This window comes from Anser anser (genome assembly GCF_964211835.1).
Source record: "Anser anser genome assembly, chromosome: 23".
NCBI lineage: Eukaryota > Metazoa > Chordata > Aves > Anseriformes > Anatidae > Anser > Anser anser.
Genome location: NC_139744.1, coordinates 6,124,021 through 6,146,574, shown reverse-complemented (window position 1 = coordinate 6,146,574; position 22,554 = coordinate 6,124,021). Strand labels below are relative to the sequence as shown.

At 48.7% G+C, this 22,554-nt stretch overlaps 2 protein-coding genes across 8 annotated transcripts; both read left to right on the top strand.

Moving 5' to 3' along the window:
* Positions 1–115: 115 nt before the first annotated feature.
* RDM1 (RAD52 motif containing 1) lies at positions 116–7,014 on the top strand. Of its 2 annotated transcripts, XM_083809084.1 has the most exons (8): positions 116–254; positions 1,176–1,355; positions 1,741–1,863; positions 2,376–2,538; positions 3,115–3,213; positions 4,753–4,841; positions 6,323–6,455; positions 6,544–7,014. In XM_083809084.1, the coding sequence occupies exons 1-7, from the start codon at positions 168–170 to the stop codon at positions 6,422–6,424; spliced, it is 843 nt and encodes a 280-aa protein (XP_083665210.1). In that variant the 5' UTR covers positions 116–167; the 3' UTR covers positions 6,425–6,455; positions 6,544–7,014. The 2 variants fall into 2 exon arrangements, with proteins under 2 accessions (XP_083665210.1, XP_083665209.1); XM_083809083.1 differs by having other exon boundaries at positions 6,323–7,014.
* On the top strand, positions 6,542–21,874 carry LOC310885569 (leucine-rich repeat-containing protein 37A-like). 6 transcript variants are annotated; one of them, XM_083809075.1, is made up of 14 exons: positions 6,542–6,643; positions 8,695–8,766; positions 9,215–9,286; positions 11,976–12,047; positions 12,484–12,564; positions 14,065–14,136; positions 15,069–15,143; positions 15,655–15,773; positions 17,777–19,185; positions 19,289–19,384; positions 20,276–20,340; positions 21,058–21,118; positions 21,205–21,353; positions 21,438–21,874. In XM_083809075.1, the coding sequence occupies exons 5-14, from the start codon at positions 12,506–12,508 to the stop codon at positions 21,646–21,648; spliced, it is 2,316 nt and encodes a 771-aa protein (XP_083665201.1). In that variant the 5' UTR covers positions 6,542–6,643; positions 8,695–8,766; positions 9,215–9,286; positions 11,976–12,047; positions 12,484–12,505; the 3' UTR covers positions 21,649–21,874. The 6 variants fall into 6 exon arrangements, with proteins under 6 accessions (XP_083665201.1, XP_083665199.1, XP_083665200.1 ...); XM_083809073.1 differs by having other exon boundaries at positions 9,215–12,047; positions 17,780–19,185; XM_083809074.1 differs by having other exon boundaries at positions 9,215–12,047; positions 21,441–21,874.
* The last annotated feature ends 680 nt before the right edge of the window (positions 21,875–22,554 follow it).

Sequence of the window (22,554 nt, the reverse complement as noted above, 5' to 3'; positions counted from 1 at the left end):
GACGGGGGGCGGATTTGGGGGCGCTTTTCCCCCGTACCACACACACACACACACACACACACACCCGCCGGGCCCGCGCACCCGGCCTGGGCGGGCAGGGCCGAGGAGGCGGCGGGGAACGGGGCGGGCCGGGGGCCGGGCCCCGGGCGGCGGGGAGGGCTCCGGGCATGGCCGAGGTGCTGGCGTTCCGGGTGCCCGCGGGGAGCGCCCACACGCTGCTGGTCTGGGGGCTGGAGCCGGCGCCGGGCCTGGAGGTGAGGCCGGGCCTGGGGCTGGGGCGCGGGGCCGGGACCGGGACCGGGACCCCCACGGGTCCCCCCGGGTCCCCCCGGGGCTGGGGAGCGAGGCCGGGACTTCCACGGGGCCCCCCGGGGCTGAGGAGCGGGGTCGGGACCCCCCGGGCCCCCTCCCGGGGCTGCGGAGCGGGGTCGGCACCGCCTGGGTCCCCGCCGAGGCTTGGGAGCGGGGTCAGGACCCCGTAGAGGCCTCTCCCTACCCAGACCTAAGGCCCCAGTCCCCCTCATCAGCACTTGGCCACTTCTCCCATCACCTTCCCCGTGTGCTAATATAGTTTTTAACACCACCACCCCCTCCCTTCTTTTTTATTTTTTTAAATCCTATTTTAATTTCATTGAGGCACTCGGCAACCGCAGGGAGGGTGGCAGGCTGCCGCAGGGTGATTTTTGCCCCTGTGGTCTGCAAAGCAAAACTAAGAGACCAAAACGTCCAAGAGCTGAAACAAAATCCCTTTAGCATGCAAAATATTGTGCTAGTGTTTAACTGAAAGTTTCAGCAAAACAGCGTGGCCACGTAAAGCAGGATGGAAGAGGGTAAGAAGCAGTCAAGGCTGAGGATAACTCGGGGGGCTGGAAACACCACGTCTGTCTGCTCTCCTCCTGGGTCAGAGGCTGGAAGATGCTGTTCGTGAGATGTCAGGGTCAGGGGTCCCGTCAGGCTGAGCTTGTTTTTATGGGGAAAGCCTCATCTCCTCATCTCCAGTCTTGCTGCTCATTCCAGGGTTCATTGCCATTATACAGCAGGAACAGTAATGAAACATTCCTCGTTTTCTAGGTAATTAGGTCTTGTGAGTGGTCCTGTCTCTGTCAGGGTTGCTTGTTCCCTGGAGTACCAGCGGATGTTCTTCAAAAGACCCTTTTTTTCTCATTTTTCCTCAGCATTCCCTATTTTCAGTGTTTTCAAAATTTGGGCTGCTGTACTCCGTGCGAGCACACAGAAACGCTGCCGTGGCAGGGCCTGGGTATTACGCCATCATCAAGTTTTACTCAGACAGAGATGCCAGCAGAGCCCAGCGTGCGTGCAATGGGCAAAGGCTGTTTCAGAAATCTCCCTTGAAGGTAAGCGAGGCCGCAGATGAGCCACTTGCAGCACTCAGCACTGCAACTTCCAACAGTAGGGTAGAATCACAGGAAATATTTGTTGATCTCAGTGATGTTCCCTGTGCCTCTCATCAAAAGTTGACTAACTTTTTGCTGCATGCCTTGCAGTGGTGACATCACCCGCCACTGGCTCCCAGGTGGCACTTAAGGAGTAAAATGCCAGAATCCCTCTGTTTGCGCGCCCTGTTCCTGGGTAACCAATATTTCATGCATATCAGATATACTTGTGCTGTTAGGAAATAGGTAATGTATGTATATCTCTCCTGGAGCCGTCAATGATGTGTCCACAGTGGAAATCTTGCAAGCAAAGCCTTGCTAACCACGTTTCCTCTTTCCTGGGCAGGTTTGTGTTTGCACCAAGCAGAAGGGACTTCAGCAACAAGTCCTTGCTCTCAACAGCAACAAGTGCCAGGAATTGGCCAACCACTACCTTGGCTTTAATGGCTGGTCCAGTCGCATTATCACAGTAAGGGGCCCTTTATATTCATTCACCATCTTTCCCCTCTTTCTCTTTCCATCCCCTATTCTGAATTAGAGCCGTTGGTAGAATAAACAGAATTGTCCTCAAATCAGCAAATAATGAAGACAGCTACAGGAGCTGCAGTTTGGGTTTTGCGGTTTTTCCGAAAGCTTAGGGAGAAAAGGTTGCTGTGGGTGAGGGCATTGGCTGAGCTTCTGTTTATACAAATGGGGGCATCAGGTTTTCATGCAAGTGTGATTAAGTGTGATTAAAGTAGTGCCAGGGCTTGTCTTCGTGTGCTGAAAGTGTGTGAGTTGTCCGAGACTCCAGAAGATGGGGACTATGAGCCATTTCTAAAATAGGGTCAAAGCAGTAAGCATCCCTGATCTGCCTCCACCATGTGCTACCTTGGAGTCACGCGCTGCAGAGAAGGTCTGTGCTATGCAAGCAAAGGCCTAAGTGGTCACAATACCCCTTCCTATTTAATCTTAACTAATCATTTGTGGTGTTCCCAACAGCTGCAGAATGTATCTGGCTTTGATGATGAGAATGGGGACCTGGGAAAGACATTACAGAAGCGATCTGTGAAATACCTGGGTGCTGTGGAAGTGACACTGCCCAACCATGGGATACGCACCAGAGGAGTTGGCCTCGGCGAGGCAGACATTGAAAACGGTGAAGGTACGTTTTGCATGCATATGAAAGTTTCTTCTAGCACCTTTCACAGACACTGAGCAATCTTGTTTCCACAGTTTGAGGATCTGATGTAGTATATGAATTTAGCTGGAGACAAGGATCTGTGCAGGGACTTGTGCACTGCTGTGCTGTACAGCAAGGGATCCTGAGCATGCCTCTTCCCTCCCAGTGTCATGCCAGGAACACTTACCTCCCCTGTAGGTTCTCATCCTCTCACCTGTAAGGCTATTCATTCCCCACCACGATCACTCCTGATGTAACCATACCATATGATTCTTAAGAAATTTTGTGTCTGTGATGCAGCTCTGATGCCAGCTGGGCTCCCCGTTGCCAGCTGCCCTGGGCAGGATTCTGACCCAGGGCTGAGGACTGTGTGCTGCTTCGGGTTGACCCATGAAGGTTTTGTGAAAGTGCTGCCACGCAGCCAACAACTCCCAAAATAAAAGCAGCTTTGTTACCAGATCCATAAAGCTGTGTTTGGTTACATATGCTACTGTAATACAGCTGGTGTGCTTCATATGCAGATTATCATCTTAATAACATGCTGTTTGTTTGGTATAGATCCTCTTGAGTTTGTCACAGCTACAAGAAGAGTTCAGAAACTCGCAGTTGGGAAAGCTTTGTCTAGCGCCTTTCAGAAGATACTCCTCGTAGTTTTAGGTAAGGCCTATTTTTGTATTAAACACTGGGATGCTTAAACTAATGATATGACTTCCATGATAATTGACATGAATTCTCAGGATTCACTGTATGGAGGGTCTCAGAAAGGATCAAACTTGTGTTGTGATCTTCGCTGATGTAACACTGAGTAGTTTCACCGTATAAGCTATGTGAGTGAAAGGAAAACTTGGCAAGGAGCTGGATTTTTTTATGATAAAGACACTGAAACTGTTTCAAAAAATGCAAATGCTTGAAGTATAAACCCTGGCTTTATATTTAAGCCAGGGTTTAAGGTAGAGCTTATTAGCACAGTACGTGTGCATGGTGAATGGCGATGTGAAGAATTTCTAGTTCCAGGGGTAATGTGAACTGAATTGCAGAGCTTTGCCCATTCCTGACCTGGTTCCAAGCCAGTCAGGTGCTGTCAATGGTCCCTGCCCCACTGTTGTGTTCAGTGCTGCATCTTTGGGCCTGCTATCTCCTTTGAGTTTTTTTAATTATAGAAGCTGGCTCTGTGCCTATACAGAAACTGCTAGATCTGCTGCTTCTGGATTCCAGGTCTTGTGCTTTCTGAGCTTTTAGATAACACCTGTTTATGTGGTATCTGAATACTTTAGTCTGTAATGCATTCAACTTCAGGACAGACTCTCATGTAATCAGGTCAGTGCCACTATCCTCACTTCACAGAGAGGGGACTTTGTCATCTCATGCTGTGGTACTGATACAGCAAACCATTTGAGCAGGAACTTAAATTCTGTTGAATTCAGCAGGATTTAAATAATCTGCCAGCTTCCTCCCCTGGATTCTTTAAGGTATTCCTTAGAAAGGCGAGTCTCTGTATTTAGGTGTTTTGCAGTGCTTCCTGCCTTCCAGTCCATCACATACACAGAGACCGGTAATTAACATGCTCCATCTTCTCCACAGATTTCTGCTTCCTTACTTTCAGTTTCCACTCCATTTAGTCAGAGCCTTTCCGTTTTTTGCAGAGTAGACAGGCAGGCAAGCCAGAGAAAGAAGCAGTTCTGCAGATCCACACAGCATTACACAATGCAGTAACTAGCGCTCTTTTCCTCTGTACCTCATAATTAACGTGACAAACCCTTCAGCTCTTTCCTTCCTCAACTCTCAGAACTGCAGCACTCCTGGAAGTGGCACCGCCCAATCCTGCTTACACTGAAGCTTGCTTGACAGTAGAAAGAAGATCAAACCCTTTATTTCTGAGTCCAGGCATGGCAGCAGGAATCAGAAGCTCTGTCCACATCTGTAGTAATGCTGCAGCCCACAAGCACTTCTTAAACCATTACTGAGAGATTAATTTTTCAAAGTAAAATGGTTATATTACTTAAGAAAATAAATTAGAGCCCCACATTATGCTAAGGGACAATAAAATGACCTGTTCCTTACACACTCATTCAGACCAGCCAACCACTCGGAAAGCATTATGAAGTAGAATTGTCCCATTTGGAGCTGAGGGTAGGTTTATTGTCATTACGCACACTAAGCATATCTCTGGCTGTTTATTTTGTGTGCTTGTTTCAGAGAACGGTAAAGTGGCTGTGGAGTACAACCACACTCAAGAGGAGCCCACAGACTCCTTAACAGAAGAGGAACTGAAGGGGCTTGTTCAGGTAAGACCAGCAGATGTTTAGCTTTTGCATAGTATCTGTATGGTACATCTAGAGATCAGAGATACAGCTATCAACTATTACAACCGTTCACATCCTCTTTTTATGCAATTACCTCGTTCAAATTTCAGAAAGTAATCACATCTGGGAATTGTACAGCACACTAAGGTTTTAAAACTCTTACTTTCCTGGGCAACTCTGTATAGAAATGCATGTATATTTTAGACATCACGGGAATCATATTGTCACAGAATGTTAGGGATTGGAGGGATCTTGAAAGATCATCTAGTCCAGTCCCCCTGTTGGAGCAGGAAAGCGAGCAGTTAGGCTACAGGACCGTTAAAGTGCAGGTTGATAGGTCTGACACATGACAGTGCAAAAGCCTGCTTTTCATAGAATCTGTGAAAGTGAAAATCCCAGTAAAGTTACAGTAGGTTAGATCAAATGATTTTTTAATAAGTTCTTTAATAAATAAAACTGCCCATCTAGAAATCTGCTTTGTGAACCTACCTTTACCCCAGGCAAAGATCAGTAAAAGCTTTGGTGAAATCCTTGCAGGTAATTGTGGGATCTGTTAGCATGCACCAAACAAAAATACCCAGGTACAACAGTAAAACTCTTATAATCATGCACAGTGAGATGAGTTCTGAATGCCAGCTTTTTCATACAACCAGTCCTGAGCAGATTTTTATCTCCCTTCATTTGAAAAATGCTATTTACCAGGGATGGTTGGTGCTCTTTTGAAGCAAGCATCAGTCTCATATGATGCATCAGCAACACACACAGCATAGTGTCAAACTCCTGCAGTTTGCATGAAGGAAGTGTCTAAGTAGCCTTGTGACACATTGCTCCATTTGATGACACTGAGTCACCTAGTGTCCACAGGCAGAACTGTCTTCCTTTCTTACTGAAAAGTAACTAAAATATGAGGTATTTTTGTGTGTGAAGTAACTAACATCTACCCCATTTGTTTTTTCAGTTGAGATGATTAAATTTCTGTAATTTTGTTCTCTCTCTGTATTTTCCTCTGTACTGCCTCTTCTATCTGACTTCTTTTAAACCCACAGAGAAATGTCCTAACATGCAGTGACCATAAAAGAAGTGCGCAGAGAAAACCTGCTGCTTCCCTAACCCCTGTTTGAACAAGAGTCATCCCTCACTTCCGCAGCCACCTCACTTCCCTGGTGGTGGTGTGGGGGAGTTAATTCATCTCTCTCTCTGCAAGGCACCTACCAGGCTGATGAGGCTAGCGTACAGACAGGAATTTGGAAGGACTTGCTTGGGAGGAGAGCTTCTGGGTGTCCTTTTTGGTTCATTTTCTTGTGATGCTGCTCAGTATTTCCAAAACAGAAATGTTCCTGAATTTGTAAATTCTATGGAGGCCATCTTTTATACATGGTAAAAATACACTGTGTTTCTAGGTGCAGACAGAAGAAGCAAAAATTCGTAGAGAAAGAAATTTACTCTTGGATTTCTCTCCCCAGGTCAATGAATTGCCCTTGGAACAGTTTGACCTTGAAGAAGAACTTTTTTCTGATCTGAGTTTTGATGATGAGTTCCCTAGCTGGGAGATGCCATCTAATTAGTGCAGGTCTCTCTTCAGATCATTTCCAAAAGGTCTGTAGCGTTTGATTAGGAATGAAAGTCTAAAGCTGTGCAATGACGTATGCCTCATCTCCAATGTTTTGTTTTTCTCCAAATACAGAACAACAAAAGAAATGGGCAATAAACCTACTGGTGCTAAAATAAGCCCAAAAATGTATGCTGTTTCTGGAGAGGAAGTGATTTCCTGTCAGCTTATCCAGGTCAGCTATATCTGGAAGCCAGCTTACCTGCATGGTTATTATTTGGACAGCATAACAGATGTGCATAGCACTTACAGAAAAATAAAATGAAAAAAACCTCGCTGCAAGAGCCTGCAGCTCAGGTTAGCTCTGAACTGCAGGAGAAAGTCAGAGGCAGGGAGAGATGTCTTACCAGCAGGAGTAGCTCTGGTACTTACACATGTGTGCACAGGCACAGAAAAAAAATACTTCTCTAGGTGAAATTTCGCTTAAAGAGATAAGCCTAAGTCCTGTGTTGATGTATTGAACCAAGCAGTTGGGACATTATTACAATTTAAAGCAGATTCTTTTTAACTTAGAACACGTTTTTTATTAAATTGAGAAAAATCTTATTTTGTATTTCTGTTCGTGTGATACGTGAATTTTTGAGGCAGCATATTCAGTGGGAAGGTACATTGAGCTCCCAAGATCACAAGGGCATGTGGTGGGAGAGGGAATGCGTATTTGATAACAAACCCCTGCTCAGATTTTTTGCCTTCTGTCTTTGGTAAAAAGACAACTGAAGAATGGGAAAGCTCAGGGAAGACCCATGAAAATGACTGTAGGTCTGGAGTACAAATGTTGAAATGAGAAGAGTGTGGCATATTTATTTAACAAAACAAAAAAAAAAAAGTGATTTAATCCAGGACTCTGCGGCTCTGCAAGGAGAAGACACCTGATACTGGTTGAGTTTTTTAACCTGGAAGGCAAAGGTGAAACAAGATCTAGTGGCTGGGAGCTGAATTTAGAAAAATTGAAATGGGAAGTAAGATGCAACGTTTTACAAGTGGAAATAATTAAGCATGAGAGCAGACCTCGGAGGGATGTGGTAAAACCTCCATCATGGCAAGTTCTCAGGAGATCATATTTATAAAATGAAACACTGGCTGCAAATTACCCAGCTTCCTCTTTCTTATTATTCACATTGGAAATACTTGTTGCTGATGTGAAATTAAAGCCCCATTGCTCTGTTTCCTATCAGCATGTTTAATAACTCATCTTTTGAGTGGAAGCAGTGAGAGCCTGGTGGAAGGGCCCCCTCCCAGTGCAGGCGTGCTGTGGTGGTGGGGTCAGCCTTCCTCACAGGAATGCCAGATACACAGGAAAATCTCTCAACATGCTCCTTTTTAGGGGCAGGACATCCCACAGCAAGGAAAAAAAAAAAAAAACAACATCCAAATTAACCAAAACCTCCACTGTGAGCCGTGAGGTGAGGCGAGGCCTGCGCAGACCCCAGGCCTGTGGCCCGGTTGCCCGGCGACCCCGGCTGGGCCTGCGGCAGCGCCATGGGCCTGCCCCGGCCCCGCTGCCCGCTCCTCCTCCTGGCACTGCTGCTGGCAGCAGCCCCGGTCCGGGAGCAGCCCAGGGGCTTCTGCCCGGCCTTCTGCCGCTGCCACCAGCGGCTGCTGAACTGCAGCCGGGCCTCCATGGCTGGGGTGCCCCGGGCCACCCGCCGCTGGGCCTTCTCCATCCTGTGAGTACCATGGGGCAGGGCTGGAAGCGCTGCTCCCCCACGTCCAGACCTCTCCGTTGTCCCTTCCTCGGTGTTTTAGCACCTGCTGACCCCTGCCTGGTAGAGAGCTAAGGCAGGGCGTCAGCTGAAATCCACCCACCCTGTACTGGCCTCACCACAGGGGACACCCAACAGAGGGCCAGCTGCAGGTGTTGGTGGTTTCCAAGGGTTTGTGTGGAAATTTAAAGGGGTGAAGCTGGGCTATGCAGTTTGAGTCTCCAGGGCAACTCTGCTCTACCTTAGCAGCCAAATTTGCAGGGGAGTGGGTTTTCCAGTTGCATACCTAGCCCTCCAAGGACCCCTCTGTCTTCCAAAGAAGCAGTGAGGTTTATGGAATGGAAAAGAGGACTTTATACATAATGTTATAAAAGTCTTGACTGAAGTCCCCGAGAATTGTGCTACGGGGAAGGAGCAGCTCTGACACAGGGCACAGGGCGTGTGTTTGCAAGTTGCCATTTTGCAGACCTTTTATATACAGCACACTAGTAATGATAGTGATGTGCCAACCATTTCTTTGCAGAGATTTCACTGGCAACTCTATTTCTTCCATTGAAAAGCAAGTGTGGAGGGAATACCCATGGGCCGAGTACTTGTAAGTATTCTCTAGCATTTTAAATGTCAGGGGTTCAGATATTTTCAATCCAGGCAGTCTGTTTTTTGAGCCAAGAGTATGAAGAGTACAAGCAGCCACGCAAACAATTTCCATGTGAATTCAAAGCTGAGCTGCTCACCAAGGACGGGCATGAAGCCCCTGTGCTTCCTGGAATGGCAAGAAATGCTATGAGCTGTGACCCTCATGGGAAAGTCTAATGGTCTCCATCCTATGGGACCATTGGGACCATCCCTGTGCCTATTTAATCAATGATCACGTTACAGTTAGCTTCAGCAGCTCAGGAGAAAGTGCCTGTTCCTCAGATGTGTGGTAGTGACCCTTGTAATGACTCAAAGAGGTCTTTTAGTATAGCTATTGCAGGATATTTTCCCCTGAAAATACTATTTCCTCCTGGTGTAGCAGTAAATGTCTGTTTGTCTCATTCCAGAGTTCTCCAGGACAATGATCTGAGGGCAGTGAAGAGGCATTCACTGGAGGGTTTGCTCCTGCTGAAGCACCTGTATGTACAGGTTCTGTCCTCTTCCTGGCAGGCAGAAAGGCCCAGACGAGCACACTGCTGGAGGAGACAGTGGCTCACCCTCCCATTGGGCCCGTTGCTCTTCCCACCCCATGAAAGCGTGCTTTACTCTTCCCGTTTCAGGCAACATTCACAGCAAAACAGGGTGTCTTGGTGCTGCAACAGTGGCCAGTGGGATGATGCACATGGAGATGTGGTGCAGCTTTCATTTCCCCAAACCTAACAAAGATGAGGAGGCTGCTCCCCTCTCCCACAGGACTTTGGTTGACTTGTAGACAACCTGAATGTAACCATGGCCTCCCACAGCCTGGGAGATTGCCTCTGACTATTCTTAACTGAGGACCAATTTTTTTAGGGGTGACAGTCACCTAGAACAAGGCAAAACCCATATATGCCTTGTTTCTGCTAAGCTTTGGATGGAAAGATATTTGCTGCAGTGAAGACAGAACCCCATATTGTTGATCATTCTTGGGATGGTCTCTCCATTTGCTTACTGTATTCCTGAAACTCCCCTGGCTGCTTATGTCCCTTCCTGTGCTGAAATCCCAGACAGACTGAGGTTGGGAGGTCTCTGCTACAGCCTCCTGCTCAGAGTAGGGCTAACCTCAAAGGTTGCTCGAGGCTGTATCCAGCTGAGTCCCCTCTCTTCTTGGAGGAGAAACAAATGTGAATCTAAGACCACACAATGTCACATGAATTTGCAACAAGTACTCTAACACTGTCTGGGAGGGAGCAGTGAAGTACTAGGTTTTGTTCTCCTTAAAGTTCAGTTTTTTACATATTTTGGGTTTGCCTGTATGGTACATGCAAAGGAAGAGTGAGAAAAGAGCAGCAAAATCTTGCCCTGTTCTCTGATTTTTACTTGGCCACTGTCATCCTCTCTTTTCTCATCCCCAGACTGCTTAGAAAAGGCTAAAAGCCAAGAAATAAATCCACCATAGAGGCTCAGAGCATTAGTGCCCAGAGCCCACATTTCCTGAGCCTTACAGTTCTCAATACAAATCTCATCTTGAATTAAAAATTACTACTGGTGTGAAAAAGTTGACAGCAACTGAAGCCCTGGCTTGGAGTTGGCTCATGAGGGTCATGTTTTGGGCCCCGCTCGTCTGACTGTTACTAGAACAGTTGAAATGAGAGACGTGTCCCAAAAAAATCTCTGTTGCTCACATCTGTAGATCATTGCAACTATCTCAGCTCCACTGCCATCTGCATTTGTAGTGTCATTTATAGAGTGTGGCCCTTACATGCTAGCATTTTTCTCACAAAAAGGGAGGTTTTGTATTTTCTAGTACTTACATTGGCTTGGAAGGAGGCATATACTGGGTGGTCTTGGCCTTTCTGGAGCAGCTCCTGCAGTGAGGCAGCCCCAGGGCTGCATCTAGGCCTTGTCTCAGTGCTGGGGAATGAGTGGAAAACTAGGTAGTGTCCCTCCCTGTGTGTTCTTAGCAGGTACTGATGCCCCACATCTTAGAAAAGAAGGATCCAAAAACTTAAAAGCAGAAAGCATGTTCTGCAGGATGTGGTTTACAGGCTAAATCAGTCAGGTTGGGCACAAACAGGCTTCCTCCACAAGGCTGTAAATTGAACTCTCCAAAACACTTCTGAGATCGCATGTGCCAAGACCTTCCTCCCACCTGCTCTGGCTGCCCCACTGCTGGGCTTTTGCTGGAGCTGCCTCCTCAGATGTCCAGGTCCCACAGACGAGAGCTGCAGTTGCTTGCTGATGCTCTTCCTCAACGCTCTCCAGCAGTGAGGCCATGTCCTACAGAAGAAACCTTGTGCGTTCATCTCCTCTAATTTTAGACGCTTAATAATTGCCTAGGATTACGCTAATTGTTCAGGCTCTCATTCCGCATGGAGAGGAACAAGCACTTCCCATTCACCCAAATGATCTTAGGAACCTCTCTGAGGCAGGGATGAATCACTCCCCAGAAGTATTTCTCTCTCGCTGTTTACTGCAGAACAAGCCTGGGCAGCTGATTCAGGCTGAGACGATGAACCTTTTCATTTCTAAAGCTAGGCCAGGTGAATCCCACAGCAGCCGAGTCTCTGCACACATCTCACAGCAGAGCTGTGCAGGAAAGTGGAGTTTTGGTTAACCCTTCATTGTGCCATTTCCAAACTTCCATGTTTCTGATTTCGCATCTTTAGGAGAATATAACTGTTTAACAAATTGCATTGTAGGAGGGAGGGATTAAGAGAAAAGCAACCATTTGTTGTCACACATGTACTTACCAAGCCATCTCTGAGCCCTAGAAGAGTGTTCAGACACTCTTTTGTCTGTCTCCAGCAAGCAAAGCCCAGATGGCACCCCAGGAAGGCAGGTTGAATCTCTGTAGCACATCCAGAGGGTCACATATTGCTGTGGTCCATGCAAATGCTTCCTCAGCTGCTAAACTGTGCCTGTCTAAAGATTATTTTTTGTTATCATAGAGGAAAAATGAAGTCCTGAAATAATTCTTGTGGGATCAAAGCTAGAAAAAAATTGCTGAGACGAAAGCCACCTCCAGTCATGAGGGTTATCACAGGTTACACACCACTGCAAGCTAGTATCAGATATAAACACTGTGAAATCAGAGCCATGTGACATGTATGCTGCCAGTGTCAAAGCAAGGGAAAGTAAATACAACGGTGCAAATGTAATCAACATTTCATGTTCTAATTTTAACAGGGATTTATCCTGCAATAAAATCCAGTCGATTGAAGAGCATGCTTTTGAGCCACTTCCTTTCTTGCAGCTTATGTGAGTTGTAGTAATTTCTTTCTAGTGTATTTGCTGAAGTCTGTTGGCATTTATAACCCTTTGTGTACTAGAAAATGTTCCTTTTATTTTTAAAATAATGTCTAAACTTCTTCTGCATAAAGACTAGATGAGCTAGAGCTAGAGAGATCAATGCAGATGGCTGGATGACCCACAACAGGATGAGAGATCAGTGTGGTTGTCCAAATGCAGCCATAATAGGAGCCATTTCTTGAAGGTTTACTGTATCCTGGAACACAAATAGATTAAGCACATGTGCAGTTCATTTCCTCTCCTTGACAGGTTAAAAGAATGAGAAAGTGGCAGTTTCCTCCCTATTCTACCTTGGATTTGCATATTTCCTACAAATCAATACTGCCCCACTCCAGCTTCCTGGAGGACAGAACAGATTCATTTCTGCAATCTTATTTTCCTCCAGAAACCTCCGTGGAAATCTCATCATGCAGATCCAGAATGGCACTTTCCAGGCATGGCATGGGATGCAGTTTTTACAGAATCTGTGAGTATAACGAGGTCTGAAGGTAGATGGAGTGGGTCTCTGCAGTGACAGTGGAAAGAGCAGATTTGCTGTCTGTAAAGAGCTGAATCCTGCTTTAGATGTTATCCAGGGTCCACCAGGAGTCTGCATCCCGAAAGCCACTTTTTCTGGCCTGCTCCTCTTCTCTGGGGCTTCCTCAAACCAACACTGGGTTCAAACAGCTGTGGAGGGAGCCCAGGGAGATGGATAAGTAAGAAATGCTGGTAGGAAGGGAGAAGAGGCAGGGAAATGAGGGGTCTGGGATGTGACCTGGATTTCTAGTCAGAAATTTCACTTTGCCTATTTGCATTTAAAAATAAAGGTGCTCAAAAACATCCACAAAAGGGGTGGGGTTTTTGTTCTTTTGGTGTCTAAGAAAACACGGCTTAACCCCTAGACAGTTCTGTCAAGAAGCCCTTCCAAGGATAGGATCACTGTTTCCATATGGACCCAAAGGAAGCTGGGGCATTTTGCCCACCGAGGGTTCATATACATAAAGAAAAGGCCACAGTCTCCCTGCTCTCCTGAAAACAGCAATACTTCTCACATGATATACCAAATAAGGCAGGAGAAGAAATGATGAATAGCAATTCCCATAGGGCTAGGCCGCAGCTTTGGCTGGCTGGGTGCAGTAACAGAGTAAAAGTTTATGGACGCTGGAAATGTAAGAAAATATGGAAAGTAAAAGTCCAAAATAACATCAAAGTCCTGGTCAAGGGAAGCAAAGAGAAGGCGTGAGCTGAAGAGGAAAGAAAGAGATGTTGTATTTTCCAGAAGAAACACTTCTGGGCCTTTTGCTCTTTTAGCTGGAGATAATCAGGACCTGCTGTATTGTGTGAATCAGCCCATCAGCATCTGTTCCTGTCTGTTGCCTTCATCCCAGGCCCTTCCTCACACACGTAGTACTGAGCCAATTTTTTTATCTTCAGGCTGAAATTTCCTATGTTTGTTCTCCACTTGAAAGGAAATTCTTTGGGGAGGTTTGAGTAAAAGTTGTTCAGCCAAATCCACATCTGCCATCCATAAAAGTGGGCTGGATCCTTATCAACCATAAACCTCTTTACACCACTCACACTGTATAGAAGAGCCTGGAAAGGGGATTTCAGTATAATTCAGCATCAGATCCAGCACACACAACTCTCTTTGGGCCTCTCTGATTTTAAAAGGTAGAAATTTGAAGTCTGGCAAAGAGTAAAAAAACGCTGATCACAGAAATGCTTTGCAATGATCTAGTGGAAATTCACTTTGATTTAGCTGTGTTTATACAGTTCAGGAACCACTGGGATTTTTTCTCTATAGTAAGTGTTTTAACCATTTCCCAATTCTCCAGTGCCTACTGCACAGCTGAGCTTGGTTTTACAGACTTCTGGGTCTCTGTACATTAGAGGACATGGGACGTACGGACATGCTTTCTGCATGTGCCCTTGCACACACAGCTCACGTCCTTCCCATCACCCAGTCACAGTGGCTTGTTTTTTGCAGGATCCTAAGCCATAACCCCCTGTCTGCTATCAATGACACATCATTCTTTGAGCTGCCTTCAGTCAAATATCTGTAAGTATTGACTCATTTTTATCAGATTCATATAGAACTTTGTCTCTCTTGAGTGCCCTGCTGTCAGGAAAGCAGAGATCTGGTAGAAAATCTTTTCTCCCAGCCTTACTCTGCTAGAGGCACAAATAACTGGCACCAGCAGAGCCAGGCAAAGGCCAAGCAGTTCTGGTCTGTCCCCAGCACAGACCCAGATGCAAAGTAACCAAGGAGCTGGGACACAAACTGGAAAAGACAAAACACCAGCCAGGCCTGGGGCTGTGGAGTGCCCTGAAGGGTCTGGGAATGTGCCCACACCTGCCTGTGTGCTGAGCAGCTCCCGGTAACCAGAACAGTCGTGCCAGCAGTCCTGGGCTCCTGCCCACCCCATGTCCTGAGCCTGCTGCCTTGACACAGCCCAGGGCAGGTGATGCTCTGTGTTGATCATGATTCACACCATCCTATGGCTCTTACTCATATTTCCATGACTCTTCAGGGAGGAAAGCGCCCGTGCTTTTTGCAGAGGTCCTTCCTGCTCACAGCCCTGGTATCCCACAGATACCCTTAGCTTTCTGCTCAGCACATTTTCTCCTTTCACTGGTGTAATCTCTCTTTCCGAGGTCAAACATCATCTTGGGCAAGAAGAGTTTTCCTTCAAGCACGGGAGAAGGACTGGATTCGCTCTCAGGACAGCAGTAGGAGGGCTTTGAGATGGGGAATCTTTTCTGTTTGCATCAGGCTCCCCTGAGATCTGCAGGACCCCCTCCTGCTTCAGGCCCTATGATTGGGAGCACATCAAAGCAGAAAAGGAATGGGGTTTTGAATTACTTCTGTCTGATTAGCAGAAGTGGATCCCTCTGAGAACACCACGCTCATCAGGGACCTGGGCTTGTTCTCGGAACAGAGTTTCCATAAAGTGGCTTAAAAATTTAATGTGTTTTTTCAAATCCTTTCAGAGACCTGGGTGCAACACAAGTGACTCAGCTGACATTGCTCACACTCCTCCTGACAACAGTCCACTTGGAAAAGCTGTGAGTATGCAGAGACTTGGTCCCAGCTGCCAGCAGATTGCAATTGCTGAAATAAGGGATCTGAATGGGAGACAAATCAGCTTACTGTTAAATCAGAACACTCCCACCTTCTACACATACACACACACAAGCCTAAGGTTTGGTGTTTACTTTTGAGAACTCCCAAACTCACCTGCTAAGTATCAGAATTTCACTATTTAGGTGACATGTTCCAGGTTTTTCAAAGGGAAGTTTTAAGTCAAGGTGGGGTGTGTTTCTGTTTCAAATTGCATTTTGGGATTGGTTCCATTTTCAAAGGTAAAATGAACATTTTGTTCTTAGAAACCTGTCAAAACCTCACTTAGAAATCTGGAGCACGTATTTGTCCAGTGGGATTTGGGGTTTGGGGGGAAGTTTTCCAGAGCTGTAGAAGAAATCCAAGCAAAACCGAGCACTATCTTTGTTACCTGAGCTAGACTCATAGATATGGATTGAGAAGCTGGGGTTTTCTCCAGTAACCTCTTATCTTTAGCAAACTGCCCAGTGATACAGCCTGCTGCCTCTGCCAGGAGAAACACACCACTGAAACCCCATGCAGGACCATCCAGTTCCACTGCGAGGATCTGTGCACCACCAGCACTCCCCAGTGCGGTAGGTTTGCTCATGCTTTATGCCACTTTTGGTGTAGGCTTGCCAAATCTGCTCTAGCTTTAGAAGGTGCTGTAGCAAGGCCCCATTTTGTGGGTTCCCAGCCTGTGCTGGCCACCCCGATGGCAGCAGCCCAGCTTGGTGATTCCTGGCCAGTCCCAGGGACACTAAAACTGGGTGGATGCTGTGTGGCTCACTGAGCACAGCTCAAGGAGTTTCATCTAAGCAAGGCCTTTAATCAGCCCACAGGCCAGTGCAGGCAGCTCAGGTGAGACCTGGGAGACCTCAGACTGTGCTCCCTGAGCTACAGGCACAAAAATTTCCCTTTTCAGAACAATACTTGGAAAAAAACAAGGGTTGAAAAGTTACTGGCGATTACACGTATCTTTTGTGTCAAATACTATCTTGAGAAGAAATAGCTTGCAGGGCTAAACAAACACATGAGCTTCCAATCCACACAGCACATCTAGCCAAGTAAATCATGTGTGCCCAGTACTATTCCCAAGCACTGGAAGGCACATAAACCCCCCAGGTTTTCCCTGAAAACCTCCTGAGCCTTTCCAGTGGCACCATACCTTGGCTAGTCACAGCTCAGCAGTGACAGCAGCGCCAGACACAGCATTGGCATGGCCAAAGGGTCCTGTAGAGTTCAGATCACACTGGCTGGGTGGGACATGCTGAGCTGGACCTCAAACCTGCCATCCGTGCTGGGAGCCCCAGGAACCATAACCGAGCATGGGTGCCCCTAGGCAGGCTCGGCTGAAACCTCCTGTAATTCGTGATCTGCTGGAGGGGGGCCAGGACACTCAGGCTCCAAAAAGTGCTTGGGTGACCTGAGAAAATTGCTAGATATGTCTGCCCTCTGTAGAAGAGGGAGCAGTAACTCGGATCTCCTTTGCCGGGCACTATGTGAACACCAGGCATTATTGTCTTGCTAGTCTGTGCAGAGTGAGCACTGCCCTGCTCAATCTTTGCACAGGGTAAATACCATCCTACTCAAAGCAGAGACAAGCTAGACTTCTGCAAATAGGTACAGCAACGTTTCCAAGGTCCCCAGGTAACTCATTTTCTAACTGGATGTGGACAAATGAGCCTAACCTCATTGCACATCTAGGGAAAACAGGCCGCTTAATCCATTTAGGGCTAGACGCCCAAAGATGCTCATGTGTCCAATTTCCTATCAGTTTAACAGGAAGAAAGGGTGAAATACCTTTGTGATCTGTAAAGATTCTTGGCCATGTCACCCTGCCTCTAGCATTAAGCTGTCTGCAAAGCAGGATTAGAGATAAGGATGTGTTTGCAGCCTCAGTGTAGGACTCTTGGAAAGACTTATGCTAGCTGCAGACTCAGCATGTTCCTTTTGCATGTCAGGGCAGGCGCTCTCCTGGACTTTTTGCATCACTCTGGGTCAAATGTCCACATCTTCCACTTCTTCTAGGCCTGGTTGAAGGGAACTGCATCCATCCGCAGAGAATCAGCTCTCCATTGTCAGGGACTTGCTCTGACTGCAGCCCCATCACTGCTTTGGGGAGCTGGACAATAACCCAGAGGCACTTTAATGCGAAATATCCCAGGCTTTCCTGCCTGCAGGGAGAAGGGCTAGTTGGGATAACCGAGCAGGGACAAACACCGTGTCTTTGGGTATTCTGCTTTCCAGGCTCACTCCTAGTTAAAAAGCTTTACGGTGACTTTAGCAACTCAACGCTGACTCGTATCAAGCTATGGGAAACTCTCCCACAGAAAACCCATTCCCCCAGGATGTTTCACACTGATCCAAACAGAGCCCTGGGAGACACCAGAAAAAACATCTATCTGTTCTGCCCCGATGAGATAATCTGATTGATTTAACAAGACTTTTCCCATCTGTAACACTTCCACCATTCAGTTCACACACTCCTTTGTCTTAAAGACAAGCTCCTGCTGTTCAGGGTAAACCTTTGACCCTGCATTTTGGCAGAAAGTTTCTCGTGACGCAGGAGTCACTGATCTGCTCTCTTGGTGTTCAGCAGCTCACACAGATTCTCTGGCAGAGGCGCAAGCAGAAATAATGAAAGCAGTTCAATCCAGAAAACTGACCGCCAGCACGGTGTTAAGCCTCAAGCCCAAGGAGCCTTCATTTGGAGACCAAGAAACCGCAACGCTTGCAGTTGTCCTGCGCCCAGCTGGCACTGATGGTGATCTCAGTAACCCGAATGATCACATTTCCAGAACAAACTCATATTCCCCTCAGCACCTCTCCAGGCAGGAAGGCAAAAACAGTAAGGAGCTGATGCTGCACAGCATTCAGCACATGGACTGGACCAGTGAAAGTGATAAGAGAAAACTCTATTTCCTAGCGAAAGCACTAGTGGCTGAGCTCAAGAAGAAGCTGCACATGGTTAAAAGTGTCGTAACTATGAAAAACACCATCTCACACCTGCCGACACCTGCCAGCTATGAGATCCCAGAGCAAGAGACAGCCTCAGGCTGGGTGCAAAAGCTGCGTGACTTAGGTTTGAACCATGCACCGTTAAGCCCGTGGGAAGTAGCTGGGAGGTTAAACCCTACTGACAACATCTCCGTCCTCAGACAACACAAAAGATCCATACTTCCTTCAGAACATTCCCTTTCACTCTCCCCAGCAGAGGCCTCTCATTTGTCTGCGTCTTTTGAGATGCAAAATTACCCCAATGCTGTGGAACAGACCAAGAAAAGTCATGATATGGGGGATGTGGAGGATGCAGAAGATGTAAAGGAAACACCATCTCCAAGGCAGGGCTATGTCTGGGCTTACAGAAAGCACAAGCAGCAGGATAGCCCATGTCTGAATAAAAATAATCAGCTTTTCTACAATGTGTTTCATGATGTGAATCCAGAAGAAGAGCCCACACCAACAAAAAGTAAAGGAGAACAGAGAGAAAACATGAAACAACCTTTTTCCTCTAACCTGTCAGTTAACAACAGTCGCCCCCCTGCAAGCAGCATGCTGGAGAACATGGCTGAAAATGAGGGCTCCTCTGTGGGTGAGCATTTCCTGGGCACCCATCAGAGCACAGAACCACACTGGAAGCATCCAAAGGAAGGATTCGATTCCCTCATTAAACAAAGAAGCTCAGACAGCCCGGACGACGCGCTGGTTCAAGGAGACCTCTTTGAACTCAAGGCCAAGCATCACCTACGCTTGCTGGTCCCAGACAAAGCCCTGCGGACGTTCATCGCCCAGGTGGCGCGAGCCCTGAGGATGGACTGCAGCCTGCCTGATGTCCAGCTGTCCTGTGCAAAGATGGTCTCAAAGACAGGGCTGCTCGTAAAGCTGCTCAGCAAGAGGCCAGCTGGGCAGGGAGCCTCCTCTCGCACAGGCTGGTGTCTCCTGCAAGGGAACATCTCCATCGGCACGGCCCAGGCTGGTGCAGCAGGCAGGAAACTCGCGGGGAAGGTAGGGCGGATGCGGGGTATTGCTGGATGTGATCCTTCTGGGCAGTGGGGAATGGGAGGAGTAACAGTCTCTCCCTCCCCGATTTTCTCTCCTTTTGTCCCAGTGGAAAGCAGAGCACAGCTCCGGCAAGAAGCTGCTGTTGGCGATACCGGTGTCTCTCATCATCACGATTAATCTCACAGTGATTTGTCTCATCGAGGTGAGCAGATAACTCGTGAGGCGGGCAGCTGGCAGTCAAGCCTTGCAGCCGGAGCACGTGGGCTGGGGTGGTGCCTCCCTGCACAGCCTGAGAGCCAGGGTGCCAACGTGGGCATTTGTGGGCATCCTGGATGGCGCAGGGGGTGTTTTCCCACACCGTACAGCTCGGGGGGCATCCTGGCATCCTTCACGACCTGTCCAGATCTCAGCTCTGAGCTTTGCTTTCTCAGCTCCTTTGGGGGGGGCTCCCTGCCATCGCAGCCTCTCCCAGCAGCCCCTCCCTGAGTTTTATGCCACAGCCCCTGCCCTGCGCCACCCTGGCCCTATAGAATCTCCTGCCAGGCTCTTCTCCTGACCCTGCCCTGCTCTCCTGCGGGTGCTGATTGCTTCCAGCCACGCAGTGATTCCCTTGCTTCCTTCACTCTTGCCAAAACCAAGTACTTGTGCAAGCTGCAATTGCCCTGCGCGGGTCAGAGCAGCGCCAGGGACAGACAGGGGCGAAGGCCCAGCGTGACTGCAGGTATCAGCCTCCTTCACGGGCACTTCTCCCTGGAAAAAGCTTTTATTTCTTTAAAAGCCTACCTACATGTTTCAGGTCGGCTTTAAACAGAAGGGGAGTACCCTGCAAAGCACTGCACAGATAAGAAAGGCAGACATAAACATTTCTGAGATTAGGAGAGCTCTGGGAGTTCAGGTCATTCCTAAGGCAGAGAGCGGGGAGGCAGGAAGGGAGGATGGGCTCTGGCTAAAAAATGTGGCTGCTGGCACAGGCTTGCACATGTATATAACACGCTTGGTTTAAGGAACAACCTTTTGGCCTCCCCTTGCTTCGCAGAGTGTGACGAGAAAATCCTGATGTTACAAGTCTCTCTCTCTCTCTCTCCTTGACCAGGTTTGCTCCCAAAAACCTGCGGCTGCTTCCCAACCACAAACCACCAGTAAATCACGACCAAGATGGTAATTACTCCCTCCTCCGTGCCACTGCTGTGCCACAAACAGTCCTTTCTCTGAACAGCACCTAACCCCAGAGGGCCCCCAGCACTCAGGCACTGGTTACGGAAGGCTCACCAGCCGAGTGGATGCGTTTAAAACATACCGTTTTTTAGGAGACCCAGAAAAGGGACCCCGAAGCGTGAGTAATCAGCACAGCTGTACGCTCAGCTCTCAGCCAGCACCTCCGCAGACGCCCAGGCAGCACGAGGCAGCACGCTGATGCTTCGTCCTGGCTGTGGGTTTGTTGGACCAGGTCTCCTGCCAGGCCCCGTGTCCCTGTGGCTCACCCAGCCCCAGCCTGACCGAGCTGCCCGGTCACGATCCCACCTCGCTGCTCGGCGTGATGGCAGCGCTGCCCTATTGCCCCCTGCCCCTCGCCCTGCAGAGTTGCTCCTGTGCTCTCTAGATGCCGTCACATCCTAAACCGGAACGTCCCTGGGTGCTTTCTGTGGCTGTTAAGGTCAGCCAAAACTTCACCCTACGTGGGGAGAGGCTCCTGCCCCGGCGGGGCTGCAGGGCCAGGTGAATTCTGGAGAGATGATGCACACAAGCCTTTCTCCTCCCGCTTCCTTCCACGCACTGGATCCGGACGTGTTGCGCACTGTAAATGCCAGTTGCCCGACTCTACACGCTGCCGTGACCAGCTTCCTTCACTTTTCATCCTGTTTTCCTTTTTTTCAGGTTCTTTCAGAAACTCCTGCCGCTTAGGTGGCGCAAGAACAAGTGTGACGTTGGAGAGCAGGTAAGGGCCGAGACTGGTTGAGGTGTGTCCCTCTGCCTGCTGGCTGCCCACCGAACAGAAACGTTCCCTTCCCTCGTGCTTCCCAGGGCTCTCACGTATCAGATCAGAGAAGAACCAAACCCCAGTGGCTTATAGACCTGTACAAACCTCTTGACGACCAACTTAAGAAGGCCATAATTGAGCTGTATGATGAAGAGTCCTCTGAGGAGGAGATTTTTGGCAAGTCTGAGCTCAAGTAAGTGGGGACGCTGCCTGCCTCTGTTTCTTGCTCTGGTGCAGAGCTGCTACGCTTCCCTTCGCTGCCTTGCTGTTATTTCAGCAGGACGTCCACGGCCTCTGGGAAGGGCTGCGATCTCGCGGAAATGCAACTGCCTGGAGACCCGGCGCCTCCGCCCTGCAACCCCGCTGCGCCCCAAAACCCCCTCTCCGCCCAGGAGGACGCGCCGGGAGGCCACGCGCCGTGGATGCCCCCAAGCCCGGCCCGGCAGGACAGGAGCAGCGGGGCTGCGAGGGACGGGGAGCCCTCGTAGGGCTCCGGCAGCGGCAGCGGTGCGGCGCCGGGCACCGAGAGCCGCCCTCTGCGCAGGGGCACGCGGCCGGCCCCGCTGCCAGGCGGTGCGAGGCCGCTGCGGCCTCTTTGGCGGCAGCGAGCGGGAGGCCGGGCGCGGGGAGCCTCCGCGTGTCAGGGGCTGCACAGAGTTGGCGCGTTCGTTCCAGGAAGGACTCGGGGGGTTGAAATTAAAAGGATTCGTTACTGAACCGTGCGGGTGGTGAGCCATGTGAGCCTCCTGGGGGCGGACGGGGGGTGGCTGCGTGTGTGTGCGGCCGGGCTGTGTGCACACGTGTGTGTAGTGGTGACGGGGGGGGGGGGGGGTGTGCCTGGGTCTGGGTGTGTGCTGTGTGCGGGTGGGGGGGGGGTGAGTGTGTATGTGTGTGTATGTGTGTGTGTGTGTGTGTGTACATGTGTGTGCGTGTGTGTACGTGTACACATGTACGTATGTGTACACATATGTGCACTTGTGTGTATGTGTGTGTACGTGTGTGCGTGTGTGTACATGTGTGTGCGTGTGTGTACGTGTGTACACATGTACGTATGTGTACACATATGTGCACTTGTGTGTATGTGTGTGTACGTGTGTACGTGTGTCTACATATGTGTGTACTTTGTGTACATGTGTATGTGTATGTGTACATGTGTGTACATGTACGTCTGTGTACGCATTATGTGTGTACTTGTGTGTGCGTGTGCTTGTATGTCTGTGTACACGTGTACATGTGTGTATGTGTGTACATGTGTGTACGTGTGTACATGTGTGTACGTGTGTGTACGTGTGTACGTGTGTACACGTGTACATGTGTGTACGTGTGTACATTTGTGTGTACATGTGTGTACATGTGTGTACGTATGCACATCTGTGCTCGTGTGTGTGTGTACA